Here is a 27,402-nt window from a genome sequence, read left to right as displayed (position 1 = left end):
GGGAAGCCCGGAAAGTTAGAAAGCACTGCTCCTTTCGATCAGCAGTGTTGTTACATTTTCAAAGTCTTCCCTAATTGATCGTCTTATGCAAACGGTTTAGCAACATTTGTTCCTACGGAAAATTATATTACTCGATCGTTTTAGTCGATTATCGTTAAAAATGGTTACGGTTCGTTATTCGAAATATGCATTTTGATGCGAATTCGCGTATTGGTACTATATACTGGGTGGTCGTATAGTTTGTACCGAGTGATCTTCAAACTTGTGCCTATTTCGTTCGAGTCGGCGATTTTTAAATAATTCCGATCGTAGTATTTATTCAATTAGAACGATTTTTTAAATGTCTTCCTTATTTTTAAATAAGGAACGTAAAGCTGGTAAATAATTCCGGTTACGCGAGATCGACTGATTTTATTATCGATTCTTCGAGCGAGAAGAAAGGGAAAGTCGTGGAAAAGTGTACTTCAATCTGTGGAAACGTCAACGCGTAAACGATAATGAGCGAACAACGTCGAACGTTGGTAACGATTCAAGGACCCTCGGTTTCGCGAACGATTCCTCGACCCTATTGTTTCTCGAACGTTAGGGCCATGAAAATAAAAGAAAACGAGATCAACACGGGGAAAAGTATCTTTTATAGATCGGTGAGCACGTTCGTTCCGAAGGTATAACGTTTTCCCTTTTCTCCTGGTCAGACGTCGACCCTATCCCCGACCGATTTATCGCAGCCACGAACACGTGATAGAAACAGGGAGTTAAAGAAACAAAACCAGTTTTTTAAATTCTCGGTTTGTTCGCTCTTAGCGAGTACAAATGATTTTCATTTCGATCGAGATATATGGTCGCTGGATATAATATTAATACAATGAAATTGCAATTTCAAAGAGGATTCTCAATTTCTTTGGTATTTTATGATAACTGTGCGAGCATTGGAGTGGATAGATTTTTTTTAGTAAATTTTGCAGCAATTTGGAAAACTTTATTATCATCGATATTAGTGTAGGTAGATGAATGTTAGAATGTTATTTTAAGGCAATTGTATCGTACAGATATTTCTTGCAAAATATTAATAAGCAGATGTAGTATCGACGCGAACATTTAATATTAACCCTTTGTCGGTCGTGTAACACAGAGGTGATCGGCCGCAGTCGTTGTTGCAAGATGTATACCTCGGAGAACCGGTATTTATTTTCACATAATGGTCAATGAGTAATGATTGGAGTGATTCTAGGCGCGCTTTAATAATAATGTAAGTCATGATCAATCATGTAACAAAGTTTTCACGTAAGAAACATCGAGTCACGCGATGTTTCCATTAAACTTAGTACTTAAATAAATTTCTAAGACGTTTAACCTGGATTTATTGTCTGCAATGGTTTCTTCGAAGTAAAATAAAATTGACACGTATCGGCCTTAACTTGAATCATTGACGCAGCACATTTGTAAACTATTCGCAGTGCTGCGTTATTTGTCAAAATAAAATTACGCAACGAGGTTGGAATCGATTTTTCGTTATACGGTAAAATTCATTTGACAAAATTTACGCAAAAAGGAAGCGAACCTTATTCGTTCCTAACTTATACAAACTATACGATTACACTACGTTAGCAATTTTAAATTTTCGTTTTCGAATAGTCGTGTTAATCGTTCTCCACAGTTACGAACGTACAAACGTGAACGTCGCCCGGCTGGATTATTTCAATTGTTTCGTGAAACGAGCTACACCGCCTACGCAGATTAATGTACTTTTGATATTTGCCCGTTAAAGGTCGAAGTATCAAACCTCGACGGGCGACGAAGCTTCAATATTTCGTTAAGGTATCCTTTGGAGGAAAGGAAAGGTCGGCTAATTCCAGGTACGTGGTCGAATCGTTCCGGGCCGGACTGTAAAAGGTGTCGAGTCGTCGGTAAGGTTGCTCTCGGAGAGAGATCTCTCGAGCAAAACAAAAGACAATGGTTCGGTGACTGGCCGGTCGGTTGTATACGTGACCGTCGTGTACTCTTGAAACACTTCCAGCACTCGGTGTGTTTGCAGACCGAGCAACGCGGAAAGTGAGCGAACAGTGGTGGTCACTGGCTCGAAACCGAGCGCCGCGATGACTCACGTTGGTCTCTCGCGACGCGATCGGTTTCCTCGGTGAATCACTCGCGATCCTTCGCTCGCCAAAACATCGCGCCGCGTTCTCGAAACGTTCGGGCACAGTGTCGTTTCACCGCGACTCGTTAACGATCATCGTTTCGTCGTTAACTCGACCCGAATCCATCCACCGACTTTGATTTTAGAAACGATCGATCCCGTTCGCGGGAGCCGGCCTTTGGCTCGAAATCGTTCCAATTGTTCGAAACAAGTCCAGTTCGCTTCGAAATATTACTCGCTACGCGGAAACGTTTATTTCTAAATTCATTCCCGTGTGTTTCGCGGAACGTTCGACTCGATAATTCGTTAATTTCATTAGGAGCGTACTGTTTTCGAAATACGGATATTTTTTGTCGTTTATTTGTCGTATATAACAAACGACGAATGATTTCCGATTATTAGAATTTTCGCAGTGAAATTATCGAAGGTTTGTGTTTCCACGTTGACAGTTCAAATCGGATAGAGAGTTTTGAGCAGGGCGAAAGTCAAAACAAAACATTGCGGCGCATTGTACTCTTTGTATAAATCCACGGCTAGCAATGTATATTGCCGGTGCAGATAAAAGAGTTTTATCAACGGTTTCCACGGTAACAGCTTTTGCCGACAATACGGGTTACGGTATACGTAGAGCTGTTCGTGTGCGTTGTCGCCTATCCGCAAACACGCTTATCGCGTAATATCGTCTTATGCGCCGTGCTTCTGACAAAGAAGTCTTTTTTGCCCTCGCGGAACGACGTTTTAAAAAATGGCATCGTACACGATGTTTCGTACACGAAATGTTCCCTTCGTCGAACTCGAACGTTACAATGTCACCTTGCGATTTCTTGCGAGAAATTTTCTTCGTTTTACCTCGTAAATTGAACAAAATTATCGAACGCAATTGGCACGTTTCGATCGAAACGGAGGTATCGATTCGAACGATCGAAATTTTTTCAAGAAAATTCGGTACAATGATTTAATAAACGTTAAGTTCTTTGAAGATTTGTTTCTAGCGTAGATACAAAAGATTCGTCATCGCCCTGTAGTTTGCGATAGCTTCGAGTGATCAATGACGTAAATTATTGGCAGATGTTCTGACAATATTGCGATATTGGAATCGGTGCAATGACGGTTGAAACAAAAGTAACAGTTCCTTTGGGTCATTGAGGATCCAGGCCCCCTCCTACTGTTTAACCAACTGTGCCGCTGCATCTGTCGTTTCTTCGTAGAGACTTGCGGGCACATGGTTTCTTTTTACAAACCTGCGGATACGTGACTTCTTCTTTGAACCGTGCTTTCCTCGCGCAAACGTGCAAACGCGTGCTTTCGTTCGGGCGTATTTGCGAACACGTGCTTTCCGTTTCTCAAACGAGGGGGTAAACTGGCACGGTGTAAAAGTGGGGGGAGGGGATGTACCTGCCTCGAATTACAGCGAGAAAGGTGACCTTGGGTGGTCAATGACTTCGTTCCGACTGTATTGAGTAACGCCGCCGCAAGACGATGCGGTCTACTACTGGTGAGTCATTAAGGAACTTAACGAACTTGCTATACTCCTCCCTTTACGACCGTTTCACTTAGCGATGTTTCTTCTAGTTATCATCGGTAGCCGACTCGGGCGCGAGAACGGAAAGCAAAAAGTCATCCGGTGAATCGTACTTCCTCATAAATTCCATTCTCGTGGTACACTCGGTGACCAGAGGAACTCGTTAATTACGTCACCTACTTCGCGTTTTTCTTAGCCAATCAGCGTTTGTCCTCTGCTCTTTCGAAGTAGAACGAACTAATATTCTTTTACGTTTAAAGATTTTTCGATCCGACATCGAAAGATTTTCTTTCGGTTGCTTCTTTTCTTCGACGATCCGTAGGATTTCGCGATTATTGGACAATCGGATGACTGTTAACGAAAGTAAACAGTTCGTGGTACGATCAGTGACGGTAGAACGATAAAAAGAAGCGCTCGTCCTACAGTGTCGATACACGCATCGTGTCCAATTAATTGGATGCAAGAGTTCAAAGTCCAGTTCGAAGTTCAAGTAGTGCACAGTTGAAGAGTTCAATGTAATTGCAATTTAAAAATTCAATAACTTCTATCCGCAGAGACCGGTCTGTGCTAGGTGTAAATTCTAATTCTCGTTCCGAGACAATGCCGTTTCGATTATTTTTCACGCTCGGTTGTACGGTAATCGTAATCGTTTATCGTAAGATACATTTCGTCCAGAAGAAGATACGTTCGAAATTTGAACGTTCGATATCTCCCGATCTACGCTTAAAACTCTGTATCGTTAACTTGGATATTTTAACCATCATCGTCGAGTGAAATCTCGGTTAAGAAAATAAACGGTAGATCTCGACACCGTTTCTTCCGAGACTCGTTCACGTTTTTCAAACGTAAAAAGTGTGATCTCTGTTCGTGCCCCGTTTTTCTCGCAATTTTCCGCGAACAATTTTCAAGACACCTTCCTGACGACCATTTGGAGCTGTCGTCGTTGTTGGACCTCGTCCTCTGGTATCAGTCAGAGTCCCGAGTCTCGTAAAGTATCGCGCGATCGTTAGTCGAAACTGAAACAGAACCGAAGAAAAGTTAACGTCAGCGGTTTTCGGCAGCTGGAAGTCCTCCTCTCCGATAGGTCACACGGTGGAGGGTGGAGGGTGGAGGGTGGATGGCAGTGAACTTTCCCTCCTGTTGGCTAGGTAGAGCGAGGTAGCAGTCCATCTTGATCCTGGAACAGACAGCGCTCCCACGGGAGGCGTAAGAGCACGTAAACGGCCGATGTCGCATTTACTTGACATTCATCGGAGGGCTCTCGTTATCCCCGTGTTCATTTTTCACGGTAACGCGGCCCGACGTTCGTTGGCGGCGGTGGTCGTGAATGGATAAATGTCCCGTGATTCACGGACAGACGGGCGAAAATAATTGACGCGGCCGTGAGTCGATTCGGGCTACCGTATTCCTATTTTCGTTTATCGTCGATTTCGCGGCAAACCTCGCGTACAACGCGACTCTCGAGGGTTGTCGTCGTCGTCCGATGTACGCGGGGAACGGTGTTGCGCAATGTTTGACGTAAATTCGATTACGCTGTTGCCCTTATACGGAATCGAAGCGAAAAGGTTCGCGTTAAGTTCCGCAAACTGCGGGATTGTGCAATTGGACGGGGCCTTGATAGAAAGAGCTGTACAAGTTACGGATTAAAAATTTTCTTCTTCCCCACTTGGATCGCAAGACAACATTTGCATAGTTCGCGATTCTACTTTGAAAAACGCTGATGCAAAGTAACACGTACTTACGAATAATAAGCTAAATACGTCTTACTGTAATTGACACCCAGACTGGAAGACTTTTCTAATTACGCGGAACTGTTACTAATTATGGTAAATAAGTTAAAAGCAAGTACGATAAACTTGTTAGATTTTCCGTTTGCGGTAAGATGGTTCGACATAAATTCCAAGTAATAAGAACGTTTTGATACGGTGATTCCCGCTTTCGAGTAACAAAATCGGCATCGTCCAGTTCACTTGAAAGCGGGGTAACGGTTTTTATCTCGAGCCAAGTGGAAGAATTCACCGAATAACTGTATCGTAATAATCATTCTCGGATACCGTGTAAAGTCTCGAATAATAAGACAAACGAACGAGGCTCGATGACGACTATTGACATTTTTCAACGTGAAACAAAAGCGTGATCACGTATTTCTGTACTTCGTTCAAGTACAGAAATACGTTCCATTCTACGTGACTAAAATAAACATTTTACAATCAAATATATTCGAGCGGAACACAGTTGCATCGAGCGCATGAATATTTCAACGCACGATGTATTAAAAGTAAACATTTTCAATTCATTTGTCAAAGAATTGCGTTTTAAAACGAAATCCAATTCCGATACAGCTCGACGTCGCTTTTCGTTCGTTGACCGATCATCTCTAGAAAATTCTAGAATAATTTAGCCAAAGTCGTTCGATCGTAAATAGGATCGTGGTACCGTCGGCTCTCGATGTCAGTCTCGAGCGATTCAAACGATCCACCGCAATACGTCGTTACTCATACGTGACTTAATTAATATCGATATTTATCTTGTTGCCACGAACGGGATAACCAAATTGGCACCCGACAGCGCATCGTGTTTCACGTTTGATACCTATTCGTCTCTTTGGCTCCCCCGTACAGACTATCGACGGTACTGCAGAGCTTTCGCGTAATTCATTTGGCAGAATTTTTATCGATAACCGATACGTTCCGCGGACTACTTTGCACCCTTCCTCTCCATTTTTTTCGACATTGCTCCGAAAAAGGCAATTTTTTTTTTAATCGTATTTACCGTACCCCTCGTTCGAGAACTTCTGCGAAGCGTTCTTTGATTTTCGTCCACACAAGTCGACTTGTTCGCAAGGATCGAGACTTGTCAATTTATTTCCCAGAGTTATGTCACACGTTACAAAACCTCGTAATATCGTGCTTCGACTGGCCTTAACCTTTCGTATTTTACGCGCGAAGCCCGTGAACCAGTTGCGTTCACTTCTTCGTACGGAAAATATATCTTGCGATAATGCACGTATGCACGAGACACGGTATACGTTATTCGCGAACAAAGTTACTTCCGCTGCGCGCCTATTTCCAAGGAGGCTCATTTTTAATTCATTTCGTCCTTATAATGTCACGACCCTTGGCATTTTTCGGTGAACTCGAAATTATACGCGAAACGTGTTTCAAAATTAACAGACGACTTCGTTCAATCTTGACCTTTTATTAGGTTTGAAAATTGATACGAATATTTAATATATTTCTCGCGTATATCGTCACAATTTTTTCTTACCCGTATCGGTACGTAATGGCAAATTACAGATTTGATCAGAGTTCGTGCTGCGATTCTACGAACGTAACGATATTTCTTTTACGCGTAATTAACCTGTTAAGCGGGGAAAGCGAGTTATCGCATAATTTGAAAACCCTACCGTAATGGGTATGACGAGTTAATATTGTTTGCAAAGTTCTCTAATTATACTCCCTCGGAGAACAGTTTTTGCTCGCGTTGCAATATTGTACTTTTCGATGTGCCTGTAGCGGCGTTACCGCGCCGACTTTGTTATCCACATTGTGCAACGTAAAAATCGAAAAATGTAAATTACACGTGAAAATAGGTATTTTGTATCTCCGATGTCGATACGAAGGCCAATTTTAATAATTTAACTTTCAAAGTACACAATGCGGCTATTTTTTTCGTAGCAGTGTAATAATACGTTTCGAGAAACGATACAGTTTATTTATTCGTTTAATAGCTTTCGTTCTTATGGTTCGGTTGGTGTATGTAGCGATACGTAGTACACTCGGCGCGAAAAGATGCAGAAAACGTGGTTGTGCGCAGGTATCTCGCGCAGACGACCTAGGAAGAATTACTTTTCTTACCGCACGTTTCTGTCGTAGTGGAACATTTTCGCGCAGAGTGTACGTTACACTTTTAAAATCGAGATTACATCTCAAGAATAATCATCGTTCTTCGCAACACTCTTTTAGAATTGTCTCGAGAGTATCGGTAACTTAAATTAGAACATACTTCTGGTTGTACCGCGAGCGAAGTATTTTCGTTGAAGAAATTACGCGCGCCTTGCCAGTCGTACGGCAAAGGAGCATAAATACACGCAGCTGTTCTCATTTATCAGAGTATTCCACTGGATGCCGGATATTGAAGAGAAAGAACGAAAAGAGTATTGTTACGTAACCAAGGACATTTACACGTCGAATGTCTGCTGACTTAGTCATTGTTTCGAAACGCGGCATGCAACAAAGAAGGGACTGCTGTATCAGCAACTGCCAACATTTACAAAGGAAAAGCCATCGACCGTTCCACGGTAAAACACATAGTAATACGTCGACCAATCTGTCTTACGCGTAGCCTACTAAGGTATATAATTAAAAAACCCAACGTAACGTAAAGGTTTCGCAAGGAAAGGTTGTTGTAACTGGGACGAGTGTTTTTCGAACGAAACCGGGCTCGAAATACGGCAAGTTGTAAGTATAAAAAATGACGTTAAACATTGAAAGTTCAAAGTCGTCGAATCGATTTCGTCTTTCTTCGAAATCGTAGATCCCGACGAGAGGAATAAAAGGGTTTTGCACGTTTTTGCGCCAGGATCGATACCTTGCACGGTGAATTGAATTTTTTGTTGCAATATTTGTTCTTAATTACGTTGGAATCGAAGCGACTTTCAATAGCTGCGGTAGATCCGGATGATCCCCGATTCGAATTCTATAGGAGCGGGGAGTAATTTGGTTTCATCGTTTTTTCCTCATTAAAATATTTCAATGCGAATAAAATCGGATTTTGAAGCGGAGGGAACGTCATTTCTGTACCGTTTCTTACAATATTTTGATTTATTTGGATCCGACTTCGAAATCCGATACGCGTTCCACCGAGAAACGTAACGTAACGAGAAAATTAAAATTTAATTTAATACGAGTAAAAAAAAGTTTCAACGTTAAGCGCTATTTTACATGAAAAAAAAAGTTACACGATATTCCATAATTCGTACTGAGCGTCCCCTAGATCCGAAGCTCGGCTTCGCCGAAAAGTCGCTCGGCCAGATCTGACCTCCCCTCGTTAGTCTTCCCAGGGTTAATTCGCGATGTGGCGAAGTAACCTATTTTCGGTTAACGACGCACGAATTGCAAACGTCCGGGGTCAGTCTTCTCGGAATCGATGCGACGATTCGACCGCAGCGGTCGGCGTCCGTGTTCCATCGGGTGTGCACCCACATCGTCCGCGCGACCCTGAGGAACAGGTACGCGGTCTCGTCGCGCGTATCTTAAGGAGAAAGAACTTGTTCGGTTTTGTCGAGCGCGCCTAGCTTCTCCCGGTAATTACATTAGACCGACAAAGAGAAAAACGAGGAACGGGCGGGCAGGCAGAGAGTGGCGCGGGAAAGCGAGAGAAAACGCTCGCGAGCGGAACACACGAGACGGAGATGAAAGTACCGTCCTTAGGGAGGAAGCCCCTTTGTGCTCGGATCTCCCCCCTTCTCTCTTTCTCTCTCTCTCTCTCTCTCTCTCTCTCTCTCTCTCTCTCTCTCTTTCTCTCACTCTCGTTCGTGCACGTACACACCGTATTTCCCTGCGCGATCTCTCTCCCTTTCTCTCGCAACGTGCGTCACGACGCACGATCTTCCATCTTTCGCTGCGATTCCAGGTGCACAATGCGTTTCTTTCCGTCTATTTTTCCTCTTTATTCTCGGGCTTTCTTTGGCTCTCGTTTCACAGTGTCCCTTGGTCCCCCCTCTCCGGTGACGGCGTCTCTCGTACGACCGCCTCTCCCAGCCCGGTCTCCCCACTGCTGGCACACGGTCCGCTAGTCGCTTTCTCCGTTTATCGTTGGCGACGGCCGATAGCCGATAGCGGCCGAGGCGCTTGTACCTGGCGAACGCCTGGAGAACGCTGCGACGTCAGTCTGTGCTCCGTTGCTGACTGGCTGCGTGTTCCGACGATCGGGATCGAGTGTCTCCTGCGTTTTCCCCTCTTCCTTCCTCGCCTCTCTTTCTTCTCTTCCTTTTAATTTCGTTCGGCTTTTATTTCCCTTGTTCGCGGTACTCCCTCCATCGCGTCTCTCCCGCTCGCGTTCCCTTTCTTTCGAGGACGTTTCTCTGCTCGTCTCTCTCCCCCTCCCTCTCCCCCCCGCTCCTCGTCCATCGCGAGTCCGTGCGTGTCTAGCCCCCGGTGTGGTCGGGCTCTCTCAGTCTCGGTTCGATGTTCGGCTTGGGAAGCAGGAAGGTGCTCAAGTACTCGGCCATCGACACGTCTCTCTCCATCGACGTCGAGGACACCGTCACGTGCTTCTGCAGGTCAGTCCTTCGGTTCGTTCGCGTTGCCCTCTGACGTTCGATCGGTCGGATCTGTACGAACAAGGGGGGCTGGGTGGGGGGATCCCTTAGCCGCGTTCTGCGAAACGGAACCTCGACCGTGCGCGCGTCCCTAGACTTTCTCCGCGGGAGAGCTGAAAACGTGGCCGGGTGGGTGATTTTGTACGTCGGAGCGCGCCGATCGAACCACGGAATCCATCGAATAGGACAATTCGACGCGTTGCGTAATCAACAGGTGATTGAGTTGTTCCGGACGACCTGTATGCCGCCGAAGGGAAATGGTTGCTTCGTTAGGATACAGATTTGCAAGATTACGCGCACGGTAATTGGACGGTAGACAGCATCGTGAACGGAGGTGTTCGCTGCGAATTCGATGGGGAGACGTTTCCGAAATACCGAGCGATATCGATTTAGGGTACGTTATTTTATTTTTGTTCACGGATCGAGATGCTTACGATCGATTCGTTACGAAATATTCGTAAATACAAAGGTAACGGTATCGATACATTTGGACAATCGCTCTCTGTGAATAATGCGACAATCAATACGAATACTTTCGAACCAAGTTTTACGAAAATATTGGATCGTATCGATTATAAAAAATATTTATACACAATTACGCGCGATTATTCGAATCCACGACGTAATAATTTTAATCCCACTAACGTCCAACGTGTCGATAAATTTTATTTTCGCGAGATTTTACTTCGTCGAGTATTACAATCGAATTAAGCTCAATTGGCTGCTCAAGGTCACTTCCCACTACTGCCAGTTACGCTAAATATAACTTTCACTGTTCCCCCGTGTTTTTCTCGCTGTTCGATGTACAGAGAGCCGATGTCCACAGGATTACGCACGAGATAACGTAGTGGGGGTTACCAAACAGTGTAACGTTCCTGTTACCGACTTTAAGCGGCCAATTAATTTTGATCTAGTTTAGCCAAGATGTGAAAAGCTTTCTCGTTGGCATTCGTATATAAAATCAAAGTTATCGCAACAGTTTCCAAACTGTGATCCAGTTTCTAAATTGTATTTGGTTCTCCTTCGAAGAAAATTCTTGCAATTGCTCGTCGACCGAACTAACAAACGCGTCGTTCATCTTTCGAGCAAGTTATCCAAAATTACCGAATAAGATACTCGCTCGTTCCCTTTGTCGCTTAGTACTCGATCATCGTATCGTCCGTGCATACGATTTTCGCGTATTTCCATATTAATCGATTACTCGAATCGAAAACTTTTTCGCGTTAAAAATAGACCGAACTGAAATTTCAATTACTTTACGGAGTCTAGCCTTGACTCGAATCAATCGCGTGGAGTGCCAAGAGCGCGAGAACTGGTTTTCTTTGGATTCTTCGGTTCTTTGAGATACAGGAAGCGTTTACGTGCCAAGAAAAAAGTGGCGAACGTTATGCTGCTAGAGTTGCGCCCGGAGGTTAATCGTGAGTAATTACTCGATCCAAAGAACTGTTAGCGTTCTCGAACAGAGGCTAAAATGGTAGCCGGCACGCTAGCGCATCGATACGGGCAACGGTTCGCCTATGAATAGGAGTCTACGAAACAATTGCTCTATAATTATTCCGCTAACAAATTGTTTTCGAGCGAACACTTTGTACCTGCGCGGATAATAAAAAAAAAAAAAAAATCGTCGAAGGTGGTGACGCCGTTGACGAGGTGAGTTTAATAGCTTTGGGATTTAGGCGTTCTGGTCTCGCCAGAATTGTTTGAACTGAGCGATAACGAACGAGTGAGAGCGCTTTTGACGCGGCGACAGTCACGCGGGATGAGATACGTGCAAACAGTTGGCTCGAGCGAAGCGAATTAAACTCTTATCAGCTCGGATACGAGACTCGAAAAAGGGGGACTTGAAACTTTTATGCCTGATGAATTTCACAGGTATTGCGTTAGGAACAACGGACGTGAACATTTAGGCGACACTGGCTATGTACCGCGAGTTGCTCCGAAGAATGTATTTTAGCGATGTTTCAGGTGCGCGAGTAATCCGTCCTTTTGCTTAGAAATTGCTTCTCCACGGTGGAAATGTTATCAGTCGTTGGTTTATAAATCCTGACGAACGGTGTAATAATCTTACTCGAGAAATTCTACACCACGGGCATTGTTTCCGGTCGTGTGGTATACATAAATCGATTTTTTTCTATCGATCCATTTTGTTCGGTAGAATAGGTCACTGTTTGATATCGGTTACGCGTATCCGATGCACCGCGTGCGCGAAACGCCCATGGGCGTTCGACGAGTGTGTACGCTCGGTACGCGAACAGATTTTCCGCACGGAGCTCGCGAATCCAACCGATTTAAGAATAATTCGCGGTTCGTTTTGGTTCAGTCGAGAAGCATTATTTTTAGATGCAATTCCGAAACGATCAATTGAAGAAATATCTTGGGAATTTTCTCAAACTGCGGAGCAGTGTTTCTCGAAAAGGGGGCGAAGCGAGTATGTTAAATACGACGTTATCGAGAGACAAGTAAGATAAAACGTGTACGACTTTACCTTGCCATTAACGCGCATCGGAGCAGAAGAGATTCAAAGACGTATTCGAGTGAGACGTCGCGCGAATCGTACGAGTTATCTCTATATTCCGCAGCTATCTGCTATCTAAGTTGCTTTAAATATCAGTCTTATCGATTGTTCGTCAATTTTTCGAACATTATTTTTAGATTCGAGTTTGAATTTATTTAGACGGATACACACCGCAAGGGAATCTGGCGGGATACGATATATTTTCCTACGTGGATTCTGGCAAACAATGGATATTTATAAACAAGAATTTCATTTAACGTTCGCGCGAAACATCGAAATTCGTGATTTAAACGGTTTTAAACGTACATAGCTACCAAAGTGCATCGAACGTTACACTCCGATCGATAATTATTCGGTTCCCCGGAACAATTTTTACCAACGAGTGTTTGATTCGATTTTTGAACATTTTAACGGAAGAAAATGCACGAGCGCGTCGCGAAATAGAGCTTATTTCGTTTTCAGCAATTTTTGGCAAGCAACCGAATGTATCTCTTCATTACCATTAATTTGCGATGCAGTAGGATAATATTAAACGTATTCGCGAAACTTTGCACGAATTGCAAAATTGAACGAGTGCGTGGTCAATGAATTGCATCAACTGTTGCAATTCAATCGATCGATGATTATTCATCCTCCCGTAGCAGTTTCCAAACATTTTTTATTTCGATTCTGAAACATTTATACCGACGCTACAGTTTCAAGCCTGCCCCTGCATCGATTCACCAAACTGATTCTGCAATATTTATTCAATTGAGCAAAATACGCGAGCATAATTTCAATTCGAACTCCTCGATACACGGTCTCAAGTTTCTCGCGCAAAACTAAATATTAAAATTATTCAAATAAACACGACGGTATTAACGAAAAAGACACGTTCTTTATCCAATATACGATTATCTAAAGATAATCCGTACGAGAGAATCGTTTATATATTTTCGTTTAAACAGTTAACGAACTAACAACAGCTCGTTCGGTAAATCGTGTTTATTTGAAAACTTTGGCAAACAATGATAAACGTTTCGATAAAAATGAACATTATCCAGGCACGAATTAAGAGTTGTTCGTTGCATCGATATCCAGCTTAATCTGTGGATAATTATTTCGTTGCAAAACATCTTAGATTACTTCTCTGAGAAATCGGACATCGAAGGTCGGAGTGTTTGGAAATTCTAATTTAACCGCGGAAGAGTATTAATTGGCTGTTGCAGGACTTTGCAGTTTATCCTTTCGGTTCGCGCAGTTTATTATTCCCCTTCGTCGATGATTTCAGCCGGTGCATCAAGGCCGCCGTTTGATCGCTCGCGCGCCTTGAACGCAGTCCCGGAAAACACGCGGTTTCTCGGCTGCACCGGTTGCACTTTACGCGCCACGCTGCGCTTTTATTGCTCTCTGCTGCTGCCGCTGCTGCTGCGATTCACAAAACACGTTGCAATTGCGCGAGAAATTACGCAACCGAGGAGTTCCTCTTTTTTTCCCTTTCAGTTCCGACGCGATGCTCGCGCTAACGATCGCGAGACAAGATTGCGACACGATTGTACACCGTGACGTTACACGCTACGCGGAAATAACGTTTTCCGTTGCAGATTTTCCTATTTCCAATGTTTCGATCTTTCAACCGTAAGACCGTTTCCGTGGACAATATTGCAACTCGTTATTTTTGTCTCGCAGCGATCGCAGTCGGCGTGCTTGTTAATTTCTCGATAATTAACTTCGATGTATACAGTTCGCGGATCAGATTTAACTGACCTATTTTATACGATCAGTTGTAGCGCACGAAAGTAATTCGTTTGCACGACAATTCCGAGTACTAGCAAAATTGTATTTTAGTAATTCTACGTGCGCGTTACTGATATTGAATTTCGTTAACTTTGAATACAAAACGGGCCGATTGAGCTCGATTCGATATCTATATCGAAATTAATTATGGAAAAATTTAATACGAACGACTGTCGACAGTTACTCGTTTCTAATTTAAATATTGTAAATTTGTTACGGCCTTTCTCGATTGTACAAAGATGTCTTCGGAATGAAATTATTGCGTTAGACGTTGGTTCTTATTACCGCTAGATAAATCACGATAAAAATCTGATTTATCGGTAACCCACTGTTCCATAGGAATTTTTACCTCTCGGGACCTTTCCTGGAAACATAAACACGTTTTCAATCCCTTGGATGTTTCATAATTACGAATACCAACTTTATTGGACGGCAAAGTTACAAAAGGGATAACAAGCAACGTTCGTTATTGTTAAAGTGTGTTCGTTTCTTTCCGTTATAACTTTTTCAAATTTGTTAACAGTCTAGTTTTAACGAGCTCTTAAAATTCTGGAATGAAATACAATTTATTGTACACGTTACGGTAATTTAAACTCGGTTCGCGTCCGATGAATAAACTATTTTATGCGCGATCGATTAATTTATAATTTTTGGGAAATTATTTTAGGCTATTTATATTTTTGTACGCACTTGTACTTTGTTTTTAATTTACGGTCATCAAAATTTATATTTTCGTTGATTCGTTAAACTGTATCGGATTACATTCCTTTTCGTGTTGGGATCGATAATTGTTTTCACGATTCTAAAATACCTCGCGGACTGGTTGAAAAATGTACGTAATATTACCGAATGAAGATAACGCGAGCTTTGAATACTGCAAATAAAGAACATTGCCAAATTAGTTGGCGCCTTGAGCGAATCTGTCAGTATTTTGAAGCTAGCCCAATTGGCACTTCAACCGTAAAGAATTAACTTATCTGCCTCGAAAACGTTGTACTTAATCCCGAGAGATACGAATAAAAATTGTTGGACGTGACTAACGTATCTATGGCAACAGCTTTTAAATTACGTACGAAACGTATCTGCAAAATGTCTCTGTAACTCCCTACGTTGTATTTATATTTCAAATGAAATAATCTCTTACGTGTAGTCTCTGAGTGTTAAATAAATCGCAGGAGTTTATTTTCCTAAATTATATCTCTATCGAAGTACAAGTACAACATTACTTAATCGTATATAGATTAATTTTAAACGATAAAATTGTTTTCGTATTCTCATCGATACGAAGATTATTTCGCAATTCTTTCAAACGAGAACAATGCGCGCAGTGATTGCGTTGCTTCTCCCGCGTAAACGAAATTTCATTGGATACTTTACAAGCGCGTTCGCTCCGCGAAACGAAAGAAATTTGTGAAAAAAATCAGTCGGTTTCTGTGTCGGTGATCGGTAGTTGCAAAGGAAAATCACGCGAGAGGTTTGACTCCGTAGACGGCCGTTTCCACGAAGACATCGGAGAAGCTTCTTTCAGAATGCGGTGTGGTGTTATTGTCCGAGGTTTGGGCCGCTTATGGCGCCTCTCCAAGAACGAGTTATTCGCTCACGCTCGTTTATGTTCGCCCGTGCCCACGAAGATACGGTACGCGCGAGCATTCACTCGCGAACCCGTCTATACGCTGCCAGGGCATAAAATTCCTCGTTTGGTCGTTCAGGGAAGACGCAACACCTTCGAAACGAGTTTCGAAGGTGCAGATCACCCGAATCGTAAAGATGAGATATCGCTAGATTCTTTATTCCGCTCGTTCGGAAGATTCGAGACATCGAAATTTGATTTACCGCTACATTTCACGCGTTCACTGCCGCCTCGTCCGCGTACGGATTCACACGATTTTTCATCGCGGAGCTGCGAAAATTCACGCTCGAAACCAGACGTCGACAAGAATCGATCCAAAAGGGGTTCACGAATTTTCGCAAGGTCGGAAAAATAAACACTACGACTGGTCTCAGGTCGCGCAGTTTCTAAATGATCGTTTTACGTACAGTATCGGAGAAACGGCATCGAGAAACCAACATCTTCTGCCACCAGTATAGCGAAACACTTTACCTAATAACGCACTGACCTTGACTTTGACTATCTGGGCAATTTAATTAGAAAGACCTTGGCTATTTTTACAGCTTAATTATAGGCACGTAGAAAACAGTCGGGTTACCGCATAATAAGCTAAAATTAGAAACCAAGAAGCCGCGTACTCCGTCATCGGTTTCTTTCGTAGCCACAATGTAGTCGACTCTAACAAATCCCATTAGAGGATTTCACCGACCGTTTACAGACATTTCTAATAAAAGAAATTTACCAACGGCGAATGTTCCCCATCTAAACCAGCATTTATTCGCAAAGCAATAACAATTAAACGCGTATTTTCTCTTTCGACCAATAAATAATTTAAACACTCGTAAAAGGTGATACTTTCTTTTTACAACGAATCCTAAACTGTCCAACGGAGAAAAAAATATTCCAGTCGCTTCGTCCTGTAAAACATCGTACTTGAATCCTCAATTGTAAAATATTATATTTCAATTTTTCCCGAAAACCTTGATCTCTAAAAGGTAACAATCGAGGAGAACACACTGCTCGCGACGCACCACGACGCCCCGTTGCTTTGCTCATTTACGAAGCCAGCGATCGTAATAACGATCGAAACGTCGCGCAATGGTGGCTAGGCGAGTACTTAGCATCGATCGGTCGAAGAACGTCAGGTGAGAATGGGCGCGGGTAACGAATCAAAGTTCGCGGCGCCTCGAGTCCTTCGGAGCGCGGCTATCTCGATTTGCGCCGCAACACGTTCAATTTCGAAGCAGCGTGTCGGTCCGCACGCGGTGGTTTCGCGACCACCGGTCTTGTCTCTCCTCGTCGCGCGTGTATGCATTTGACATAATAACTTGGCGGATGTGTGACGCGTCGGTCGCAAGCACGTGCCCCGTGGTCGTGGTCGTCGGTGTGTACGCCGCGCGGTTAAGCGGACCGATGCTAGCGCGTGTGCGGCTTTCGAACTTACGTGAACGATGCCCGTGCATTGCTGCGGCTTCGTGCCCCTCTCGCCTATACGAACTTTCGACGCGATTTCCTTTTTCTTTCCTTTTCTTTCTCGTACCGATCCTTCCCCGCCGTTCTCGCGAGATCGTTCTCAGCGAAACGGGTTCGTCGTTTGTCAATTTCTTCGCCGACGAATACTACGCGTTTCGAAATATTTCAACGAGGAATATATTTCTTTTTTTTTTTAGATAAAGAGAGTTTAGATAAGGACAGTCCGAGAGTACGTTTTACGTAATGTTTTCTAAGTGTTGCTAAGAGCTACTTAAAGTAGGAGAATTCAAGCGCGAAAGAAATTTTGTAAAATGTACACTGGAAGGTAGCAAAAGTTACCGAACCAGGAGCCGGTGATTTTTGTGCTTCCACGAGCACCGATCGTCCGAATATAATTTTTTGGATCGATACCAAAATTCAAATTTCACGGAGACGATGTTTATTAAAAGTCCGGGACTCGGTGCTAAAATCGGTATCGCGTATCGAACGAGTTGGCCGCTGTCGCGATCAACCGGATAACGAATTTTTATCCACGAGATACGGATCAATATTGGCCTACCAATTATTCCGGAGCAAATTGAATTTCGTGGACACTGTCTGTCCCGGTGTCCGAATCGGAACCGCAACCTCGCGTATTAATTTTGGCTCCGATCTCTTATTATGGAGGCGCGATGATGTTTCAAGCGAACAGAGTTCCGTGGAAATCAAACATTGACTTAACCTTAATGCCCACGCCGCAACCGACCGTTCCGGAAGAGAGTGCCGCGAAACGGGGTAAACATTGGCGACGTTTTGCGTCGATACGCCGTTATTATTGGACGTCGCGGCATTAATCTTTTAGATGCCTTCGCGACGAACTTAAAAACACTTATTCCGGGAATCCGAGTAAACTGTACAACTTTTCACCGCGGTGAAAACTATTTAGATTCTGGTAAAATCGATACCCGATGTTCCAAAAATAAGGAGCATTGCGATATTTTTATTTCTTTACATTTTTTCACAGACATTCCCGAGTCGAGCCGATCTATTTAAAATTCTCTGCGTTTTGGTCGATATCCCGATCGAGGGGAAACGAATTTAACGGATTTAAAACGCGTTAAGATCGGGTGGACAGATATTGACGTGCAATTACCCGACCTTGGGCTGTCTTAAGGTCGCGTTAAAATACATACCCGAATTCATCTTCCTTTCGTTCGGCGGAGTATCGACGAAAGAATCTTGCGTGTCATCGAACAAAATTGTATCGATCTTGAAACGACCGACAGAGAATGAAAAGAAAAGTATTTTCATCGCGTTCTACGTTCAGAACGTTATTATTCGTAAAATCAATTCAATAGTTATTTAAACCGACACTTGCCGTGGCAAGATCAACTTTTAGGCATCGACGAATTGCAGAAAATTTTGTTCGTGTCTTTCATCGAGATCTACAATTTAAAGGAACGAATTTTAATATGTGAAACTATTTTTCAACGAAACGTTTATACGCAAATTAGTGGCCAATAATTTACAATTCGTACTCACGGTTCTCGACCTTTGTCCGTATTGCGGCTAATGGATCTGGAATTAATTATTCCATAATAATTCTTCCAAGTTCCAAGATACTATATTTCATATTACTCTTAACGTACACGTGTGTCAGAGAGAATGTTATTTTTTAATCAGAACTCGAACAAGCGTGTTGGAAAACCGTACACGTATTCGCAGGTTGGAACAATATTTCCCGTTTATTTTATTTCCCATGGAAAACGATCTCGGATCGCTATTAAACGGTTCCTCGTACATCCTCGGTACTCTTGGTGCTAGAATCACCTACGAGGATATCTCGGTAAACCCGACCGCGTAATTTCCCCGCGCAGAGTGTGCCGAACGTTTCGATTTCATCGTGAAAAGTTTCCATGGAATCGTTTCGCGCTTAAACAACCGAGAACGATAAACAGGCTACGATCCGCGAACGCTAGGTCAGCTCGACATTGGGGAATCAGGGTTTCCGCATACCGACCTTGATTGCCCTTAACACAGACCAAGAGCGAGAGAGAGAGATAGAGAGATAGAGATAGAGAGGTCATATTCGCGGCTGTTTGCATGGCCCAGTTTCGTTCGTTAGTCTTCCGTGAGCTTTCAACGGCTAGGATCACTTTCGCGGAATATCCTACTGAATAACCGAGCGAATCGATCACCCTGGAAAATACAGCCCCGGTGAAAAGGAATTCCAGAGCCGTATCATCCCCTGTCGGGGGAATGTTGCCCCTGAAATATCTGCTCGACGTCGTGAGCGCGATCCGCGAAGCCACGGAGTACGAGATCCCTGTCGAGGGTACGAGGGATTCTACGGTGACCTTGAACCGCGAGAAATATTCCGTAAAATATTGTTTCTCCGACCGACAGACTTTTATTTTCACTTTTAGGAGTCCGTTCGTCCATTGTGGCTCGAATCACCGTTCGTGGAATATCGTTCGCGGTGTTTTCTCTAACGTTTGTACAATTTTTGTATCATACGGGTCTTCGACCGGACCGACGTTACCGTTGATGCAACGTATCGGTTTATAGATTGCTTTACGGTTATTAAAGTCGTTACCGCGAGTACTCTTCGGGGCACAATTGAATTTAATTAATCCTTTGGGACACGACCGAAACGCGATGTATATTTCAAAGCTTCGGGGCCTGGGGACGCTTATGAGCAATTAGTCGGTCGATGCACCGCGTGCGTTAAACGCTTATGGGCGTTTGCAGCGTACGCTTTGCAAACAGGACTGTGAAATTTCCGCACACGGTGCGCGCTCAGTGTTTCGGTTTCAGCGAAGCTAACGTTGGATCAGAATTTTCATTCGTTTCTCGTTTAAATATGGATACGGTTCATCGAAATGCATCCCCTCGCGTTGAAAAATGAATTCCGCGTTTTTTAGACGATTGTTCCGAAAGATCGTTCAACGATTTACTTTGTACAATTAAATTTCATCCGTGGAAAAATGTATAAAGTATCCGTACGTGTGAAAGTAAGCTGGACTTTAGCGTTATTTACAATGAGATCGAATTAAATTGTTTTTGATAAAAGCGCGACTTGTCCCCCTGTTCAAAATTTATTCCACTCGTATTGCACGGATTAAGAATAAAATTTGTACGAAGCCGGTTACATAAATTTGTGCAAAAAAAGAATTGAAAACAGGATTAAAATTTTTCCTTCTTTCGTTGCCTGGTTCGGAGCAATTTTAGCCACTGCTCGTTAACGATACGATCCGTCTAATGTTTTAAAATGGGTAAATATATTTTTCGAAAGCCAGTTGCGGCTAGTGCCAAGATTATTATTAACCATACCGTTTCTATTATCCTGGTGCAACTACGAAGTCGATAGAAGTAATTGCGTTAAGTCGGAAATAATATTTCGGTCCAACTTTGTAACGTCTAAGAAATTTCAGAGACTCTGTAACGCTGGGCTAGAAAGAAGCCGGATAAAATGGAGGTCCTTTGCTTCGTCGTGCGAGCGGGCAAAAAAGGAGTGTACTTCGCTTAATTAACCGCTTCGCCTACATTTCGAATTTAATTTTAACCAAGAACGACCGACTCTCGGCCCTGAAAAATTTTACTTCCCCCTTCGGCACGAACTCTCCCGCTCTAACGGGCTTCGCATCGTACCAGAAATGCATTTTTGTTTGCGTTACAAAGGAAGCGACGATCGTGAAAAACACCTTGAAGGATTTTAACGTCGCTTAAGAAGCTTCTCCGACGATCTTTTGTACACATTCTTATCTTTTGTTGATCCCCCTCTTTGTTGTTCGCGACAGTTTTGTTAAACCTTTGAATGGAATACTTGACTAATAAGAGGCAGAGGAGCAAACGTCTACGGTGATTAAAGTATACGTAAAGGTCCTTTGGGGACTCGATTGATTCGTTTCCAAAATTTAACACGGAAAGAGGACTCGGATCGATGAACTTTAAGAATAAAAATACCAAAGTACGTCTGTCCCTGGGCTAAAAGTTCTCCAGATGCGATACGACCTCTTCGTTTGCGCGAGAACCTCGTTCGTTCGCGAAAGCATGCTCATTTACCGACAAAATCGTCACTTTCGTGGAAATGCTTTCTCTTGGATCGGTGACCTCGATAATTGCGCAAATCTTGATACTTGTGTCAATTTTCATCACCGACTTCCTCCATCGTTTTACCGTGTTCAATCTTTAAAGTAGAATCAAAGTACGATCTATTTTTGGTTCGTATCCGAGGCGATAAAATGTATCGTAGGAAAAAATCTTGGATCGAGAGAGATAAGGTAGCACGAGCAAGTAGAATAGGAACGAGTAATCGTTGTGTAGTCGTAGGCCTTACGAAGGCTGACTAAAACGTCTGACCTAGCACGAGTCCCAATTCCTTCCAGGATTGATTTTTTCTTTCTTTCTTCCCACAATACGCGCTACACAGCAGTTCCATCGCTACGCTCTAATATTTCGATAGCTGAAATATTAGGGAATATTTGGAAAACTATTGGATTAGTTTTAGAAGTTACCTTGAGATTTTTATACTCGATCGCAAAGACGAAGAAATTTTACTTGAAAGAAAAAAAGGAAATTGACCTTTAATTATCCACACCTAGACCCCTAGGGGACTAGAGAAACTATTACCATCGTATAAAGTGTCCCTCGAAGCCTTGCAACTTCCGTAAGCAACACTTTTTCCTATTGCTCGAAGGAGGATACCTTCCAACTTTGAGAAATCGAAATTTTCTTCATTTTCTTGATATTTCGCATTGTAAGAACATTGTCGCGAAACATTAACGAAGATGTTACATTTCACGGTAAGAAAATCGCCAAGTATCGGCAGCTTTCTCGGTTCGAGAGGTGGTGTTCGAAAGTGAGGAAGGGTGGTCCGTCCCTAACGAGACACCCTGTATACCTTTGAACCGTGCTTCTCGTACGGTAGGCAAACTCGTCTCTTTCTACGAGATCGGTCTTCTTTGTCTAGACGAGCAGCAGGAATGTTCAGTCGGTGCGCGTATCGGTTCATTTTACGTCTCTTACAAAGAGAAGTCCTCGCGAAACCTTTCGAGGCGTTCTAAGTGTGTTCCCGAGACGAAAAATGGTGGTACCGCGAAACCAACGTAACACGAGCCGATTAATGGACTTCCGGTTCTTTCCGTAGAAAGGAAACCTTCTTCGAACGATGCCTGGATCGATATAAAGGGTGCAAACGGTGTATATATGTCACGTACATAAAGGGCACGTCGCTCCAAGATGGAACTATATTTGGAAACGTTTCTTTCGCGTTCTTAATCTACCGGATGTCTCGTCTCGATCTGCAAATTAATCGGTTTGAAAAATTCAATACACGGGGGTTAAACGAGGTTATCGAAGACGGTTGTACGACCAAGTGGACGACGGTTCGTTCGCTATTCGTTTCGGAAGTTTACTACAGACGACGCACTATTTTCGAACTTGATTCTTTTTTCTGATGAGGAATTTTTGATGCCAGATACTCGATTAACAAAAGTATCTCGTGTAAAGTACGAAATAAAAGTATATATTCTACGAAAGTATATATACGTTCTTCGTACCTCAACGACCACTTCTCCAGAGCGTACATACACTCTCTTCGTCTAGGAACGGCCATTCCTCGATGGCGTGTATACACGACCGCCGTAGCGAAAGGGTGAAATCGAGGGATCCGATGGACGAAAAGCCAAGAACATCGAAGCTCGTATCTATCTCGCGTTTACCGTGACGCGCGTCATTCGGCAAACACCCCGTGCAACGTGGAATCGTTCCCCGTTCAATGGAACGAGGTTTCCCGTAGTCGGTGTTGTCGCAGAACGGGGTCGAAAATGGCGTAGGGGCAGCTAATGGCTGCGATCGTGTACGGAGGACGAGCGGGTAAACAAAACGTAGGAAAAGTTTCGTCGCGAATGCAAGCGATCCGACGTCGCGCCGCGGCGTGGCGCGTCGCGCCGAGGCGCCTCTCGGGCGCCGTTCGTCGTCCATCGATCGCATCCTTCGTTGTAATCCTGGTGGCCGTAGGAGAACGACAGAGGCTGGCGCCAATCTCCGAACCACCGTTTCCTCTACCGCGCCTCTCCCCTCTTGCACCGGGAAATGCTCGATTGTCTGGATAATTACGTAGTTAAGACCTCCTCCGGTTGCCTTCGCTACGACGAGAATCAGTCCTCGAGCCCTACTCCGTACGGTCACCGTCCTACGGTGTGTTGCCTGCCACCGAAGATGATTTATTTCGCGGTCTGCTACTCGGAGCGACTAGCTTCCGTCAACAGATTCATCATCGGCCGCGGTTTTTTTCTCTCCACCGACGCGAGATTCGGGGGATCTTACGTCGAGGGGATGGGTAGCTGTTAATTCCCAACCGAGGAACATCAATTTCTTTCGAGGCTGTGCTACACAATGCTCGATGTTTTCACGGTTGAGAAACGTTCATCGAATTCGGATAATTGAATTTATCAGGTTCTTCGGAAAGTCATTTAGTTTTTTTGTTTTTGGTGAAAATGAAACACGATTTTTTTAGAGTCTACAAACATTTTATCAAATTATGTATTCTCCGTTTTGGAACACGACTTTCCGAACAACCTGATACATCGCTTTGGTATCGATCGGTAACTATTTTTGTGTTACGGTAATTTTGAGGTTAAGTTCGAAGGAAATCGGTAAGAAGCTCAAGGTCATCGGCGAGCCATCCCCCGCTACGTAATCGTTGACGATTCGCAAGTTTTCGTACAAGCTGCTCGCGCAAGGAAAGATGGCTCTCGATTAAAAACAAGACCAACGGAAAACATCGACTGTAGAAGGTCGCGAAGCTGTTAGTTTCCCCGTCGTGCCATTTGGCTACGTCACAACTTTATCTCTCGTGGTTCTCGGTGAAATCCCAAAGGTTTTCTTTTTCTTAAACCGAGAGAGACAAGTCGCCACAGTGTGAAAGTAGGAATCACGGCTAGAGTGATTTACAATCTAGAAAGTGACCTTGAACGGCGAATTCATTTTGTCCCGACCGTAGCGTAACAGCTTATCCATTCGAGTATTCACAAGCAACGTTTCGCACCTGCGAGGTGTCGCGTAACGTGCGCATAATTTAACCAACGAACGGATCAATTAATATGCGCATCGAAGATTCGCGTCGAGACATTGATTAAAAACTTAATTAGAAGCGAGCCGTGCGTAAATTGCCGAAACGCGACAACAGCTGTAATTCGAAAACAAAGCGAAACGAGTTATCGGTTTATCCACTATTTTTTCGTTTTTTTTTTTTTTGTATTCTTTGGCGTTCGATCGATCGCGGTAAAAGTCAGTCCCATTTATCCAGACACACCCTGTAGGTTGGATATAAGAAAGTTTAACGATGCGTTCCTACGACGAGTCGAGCCTAGTAGGTAATTTAGACGAAATTGTCCATAGAGATTTCTTAATGGCGCAGTCTTATTAGCAGCGTTACTTTACGGTTGTGTGCAAGAATATTAAACGGGGTTAATAGTTGAATCTGCCCCGCTATGCAAAATCGTCGCAATATCTACGAAGAATAAGAACTCGCGAATTGAAAAAGAACTGGAAGAACGCAAAACTGTGTTCTCTGGAAAATTTCGAACGTCGTATCGGGCGGTTCCGAAATTTCGTTGTTGGTATTATTGTACTTATGGTCGTTAACGTCTACTTGAATAGCTCGAACCTCGAACGTGTAATTACACACGAACGAAACGGTACGCCCAGTTTCGAACAATTGGAAATTAACTGCCTTACGCGCGGTTTATTTAACGATAAACGACAGATAGCGGTATTGATTATTCTGTAAACGTGGCTCGACGAAATGTGCTTTGCATAATAGATGTGCACAACGAACTTACTTCTGTTAAGTAATTTCTTTACTTACGATCACCGTGGAAGAATCTTTCGGATGAAACGTCTCATTTATCGCGGTTCATTCGAACGACTAATAGATGTTCTCAACGAGTGAGAATATACGTGTACGAATGAAACGTAATCGTAATAAGATTTTTTCATTCTTTTATTTCACCGTAAATAGCGAACTACGTGCCCAAATAAAGTAAATTTGTACATTTTGCTAGAAGTAAACCGTGATAACGCTAATCGGCAGATATTAATAATAGGCGAATTATTTTAATTTTTTTAATTCGTCACTTAGCACAAAAAAGAAATTTTCCGATAAGCGTCGCCAGTGGAGTATACTGTTAAATATATGTCCCTCGTGCACAGCTGCATCGTCCCGTTTCACGGTATTCTCGCGCTCGAGTCAAGGAATCGTTTGCATAATTTTTGAATTAACCTTTCCAGTTGCGAAAAGGTGTATGTATATACACGTATCTTAATAACTCACTCTATTTGCTCGAACTTCAGAAACGCAACTTTCCGCCGCTAAAATAAGCGCTACGATGTACAAACCTGAAAATGTTAATCGTCCATTACTGTTTCTATTGAATATTTTTCCACTTGATGCAAACTTTTTTTCTTTCTTTTTCTTTTTTTTTTTTTTTTAACAAATTCATTAACGTCGTGTAACTGCTTCATGGAAATTAGTCCAGTGGAAACGAACCATCGTAACGTTTTCATCGCTTTGAATAATCGAGTCAAGAATTCCCTACGGTTGAAAATTATTATTTATATAATAGAAAGAAGGAAAAGCTGCTTGTTTAAACTTTACAAACACTTTGAAACTGTTTGAAAATATAATCAATTATTTTCTCCTAATACATTATTAATAACGATACAAAGCGAATATACGTTTATTCGGTTTTGTTATTTAAATTGGAAAAAGTGTTGTTTGAACTAGTATGGCTTTGTAGGGGACGTAATATGGTGAGGATACTTTGTGGCTAGAAGCGTAAAAAATATAAAAATATTCAAAGATCGATTTCATTATTTTAAATGGAACGTCAAACTTTGTATAACCGAATTTGATAGTGTAGAGCATTCTGAGAATAAAAGTATCGAGGTACATTTATCCCAAGACTAATAGTTTTCGAAATACAGCAGAACCTCGATATCTGTATAGGAACCTCGTTCGTTAAATTGTGCTGCCAAGTGGAAGGGACAGTCATTTACCAACAAGTGAAATTGTACGTGAAAGTCTTCCGTTTGAGCACAAAAGCATCTCGTTAGTAAAGGACTATTTCTTGAGAAGTCGAGCATATGTGTACGGTGGAGATGTATCGTATAAACGAGGTTCTTTGTCGTAACGGTCACCTCGATATTAGAATCCGATGCTTCCGTTAATAGCTTACTTCGAACTTCGCGTATCGTAGATCGAGCGAGTATCGTAATTTCCACGAAATTCGTAATAATTTTATCAGACGTATCGATCGGTTGTATCGAAAGGTTGCAATCGTTCCTTCTTGCGGTCGACTGCATAATGATTCTGCGCACCTATGTCGCGCAGCCGTCATACGCCATAACGCGCGAGACCAAGTAGCGTGGTGAGTGGAAGAAGGGATAACATCAATCGAGCTATATTCCCCTCAACTGGCACGAATCTGTGTCACTGGGTATACACACGGGGCAAAACAGTTCAAAGGCTGCAATTTCGATACATTAATAGCTAAATATCTCGAAAACTATTAGCTTCGGAACGGATACACCGTATTTCTTTCTAATGTAAGAAAAGAAAAGAAAATACGAGAATTTCACTTTCAAATATCTTTTGTGTTTTTACTCGCGAAGGAAATTTCCCATCGTATTACGCTCCTCTCGAAGCTGTGCAATATTTTCATAACATTTCTTTCTGTTATTTGAAGTACCAACGACAGAGACATTTCTCTTGCATCTTGTATAATTACTAGAAACTTTGAAGTTCTCTTCTCATTGAATCTACTGTTAAATTCGTCAAGGTTGATAAAATCGTTATCTTCGAGCTTATTTTTTTTATCGATCGCATGCGTAACATTAAACGGATGCAATGTTTTTTCATGTTGATTTCAGTTTATTCGCAACAGTTGTCGAAAGGTTTCGCAAACATGGTAAATTGGGATTGTGAATCGATTTGAGAAAGATGGCTGCCGTTGCTATTTCATTTTTGGGCATGGCGATCGATCTCGTTACTTCTTTGGTACGG

The 27,402-nt window shown here is 42.9% G+C and overlaps 1 protein-coding gene across 2 annotated transcripts in view; it reads left to right on the top strand.

Annotated features, from left to right (window-relative positions):
- The window catches only part of Mob2 (MOB kinase activator 2), a 72,654-nt gene that overhangs the window by 2,126 nt on the left and 43,126 nt on the right, over positions 1-27,402 (top strand). The window contains exon 1 of one of the 2 annotated variants that reach the window (XM_076323440.1): positions 9,587-9,942. The exons of the other annotated variant lie outside the window; for it this stretch is intronic. Within the exon in view, the coding sequence (XP_076179555.1) occupies positions 9,848-9,942 (95 nt within the window). The 5' untranslated portion in view covers positions 9,587-9,847. Of the gene's footprint in view, positions 1-9,586; positions 9,943-27,402 lie in introns of those variants that run through there. 2 annotated transcript variants of the gene reach the window in all.

Source organism: Ptiloglossa arizonensis, chromosome 11 (assembly GCF_051014685.1).
Source record: "Ptiloglossa arizonensis isolate GNS036 chromosome 11, iyPtiAriz1_principal, whole genome shotgun sequence".
Taxonomy (NCBI): Eukaryota; Metazoa; Arthropoda; class Insecta; order Hymenoptera; family Colletidae; genus Ptiloglossa; species Ptiloglossa arizonensis.
The sequence above is the reverse complement of the archived record's forward strand: the minus strand, read 5'-3'. Positions and strand labels throughout refer to the sequence as shown.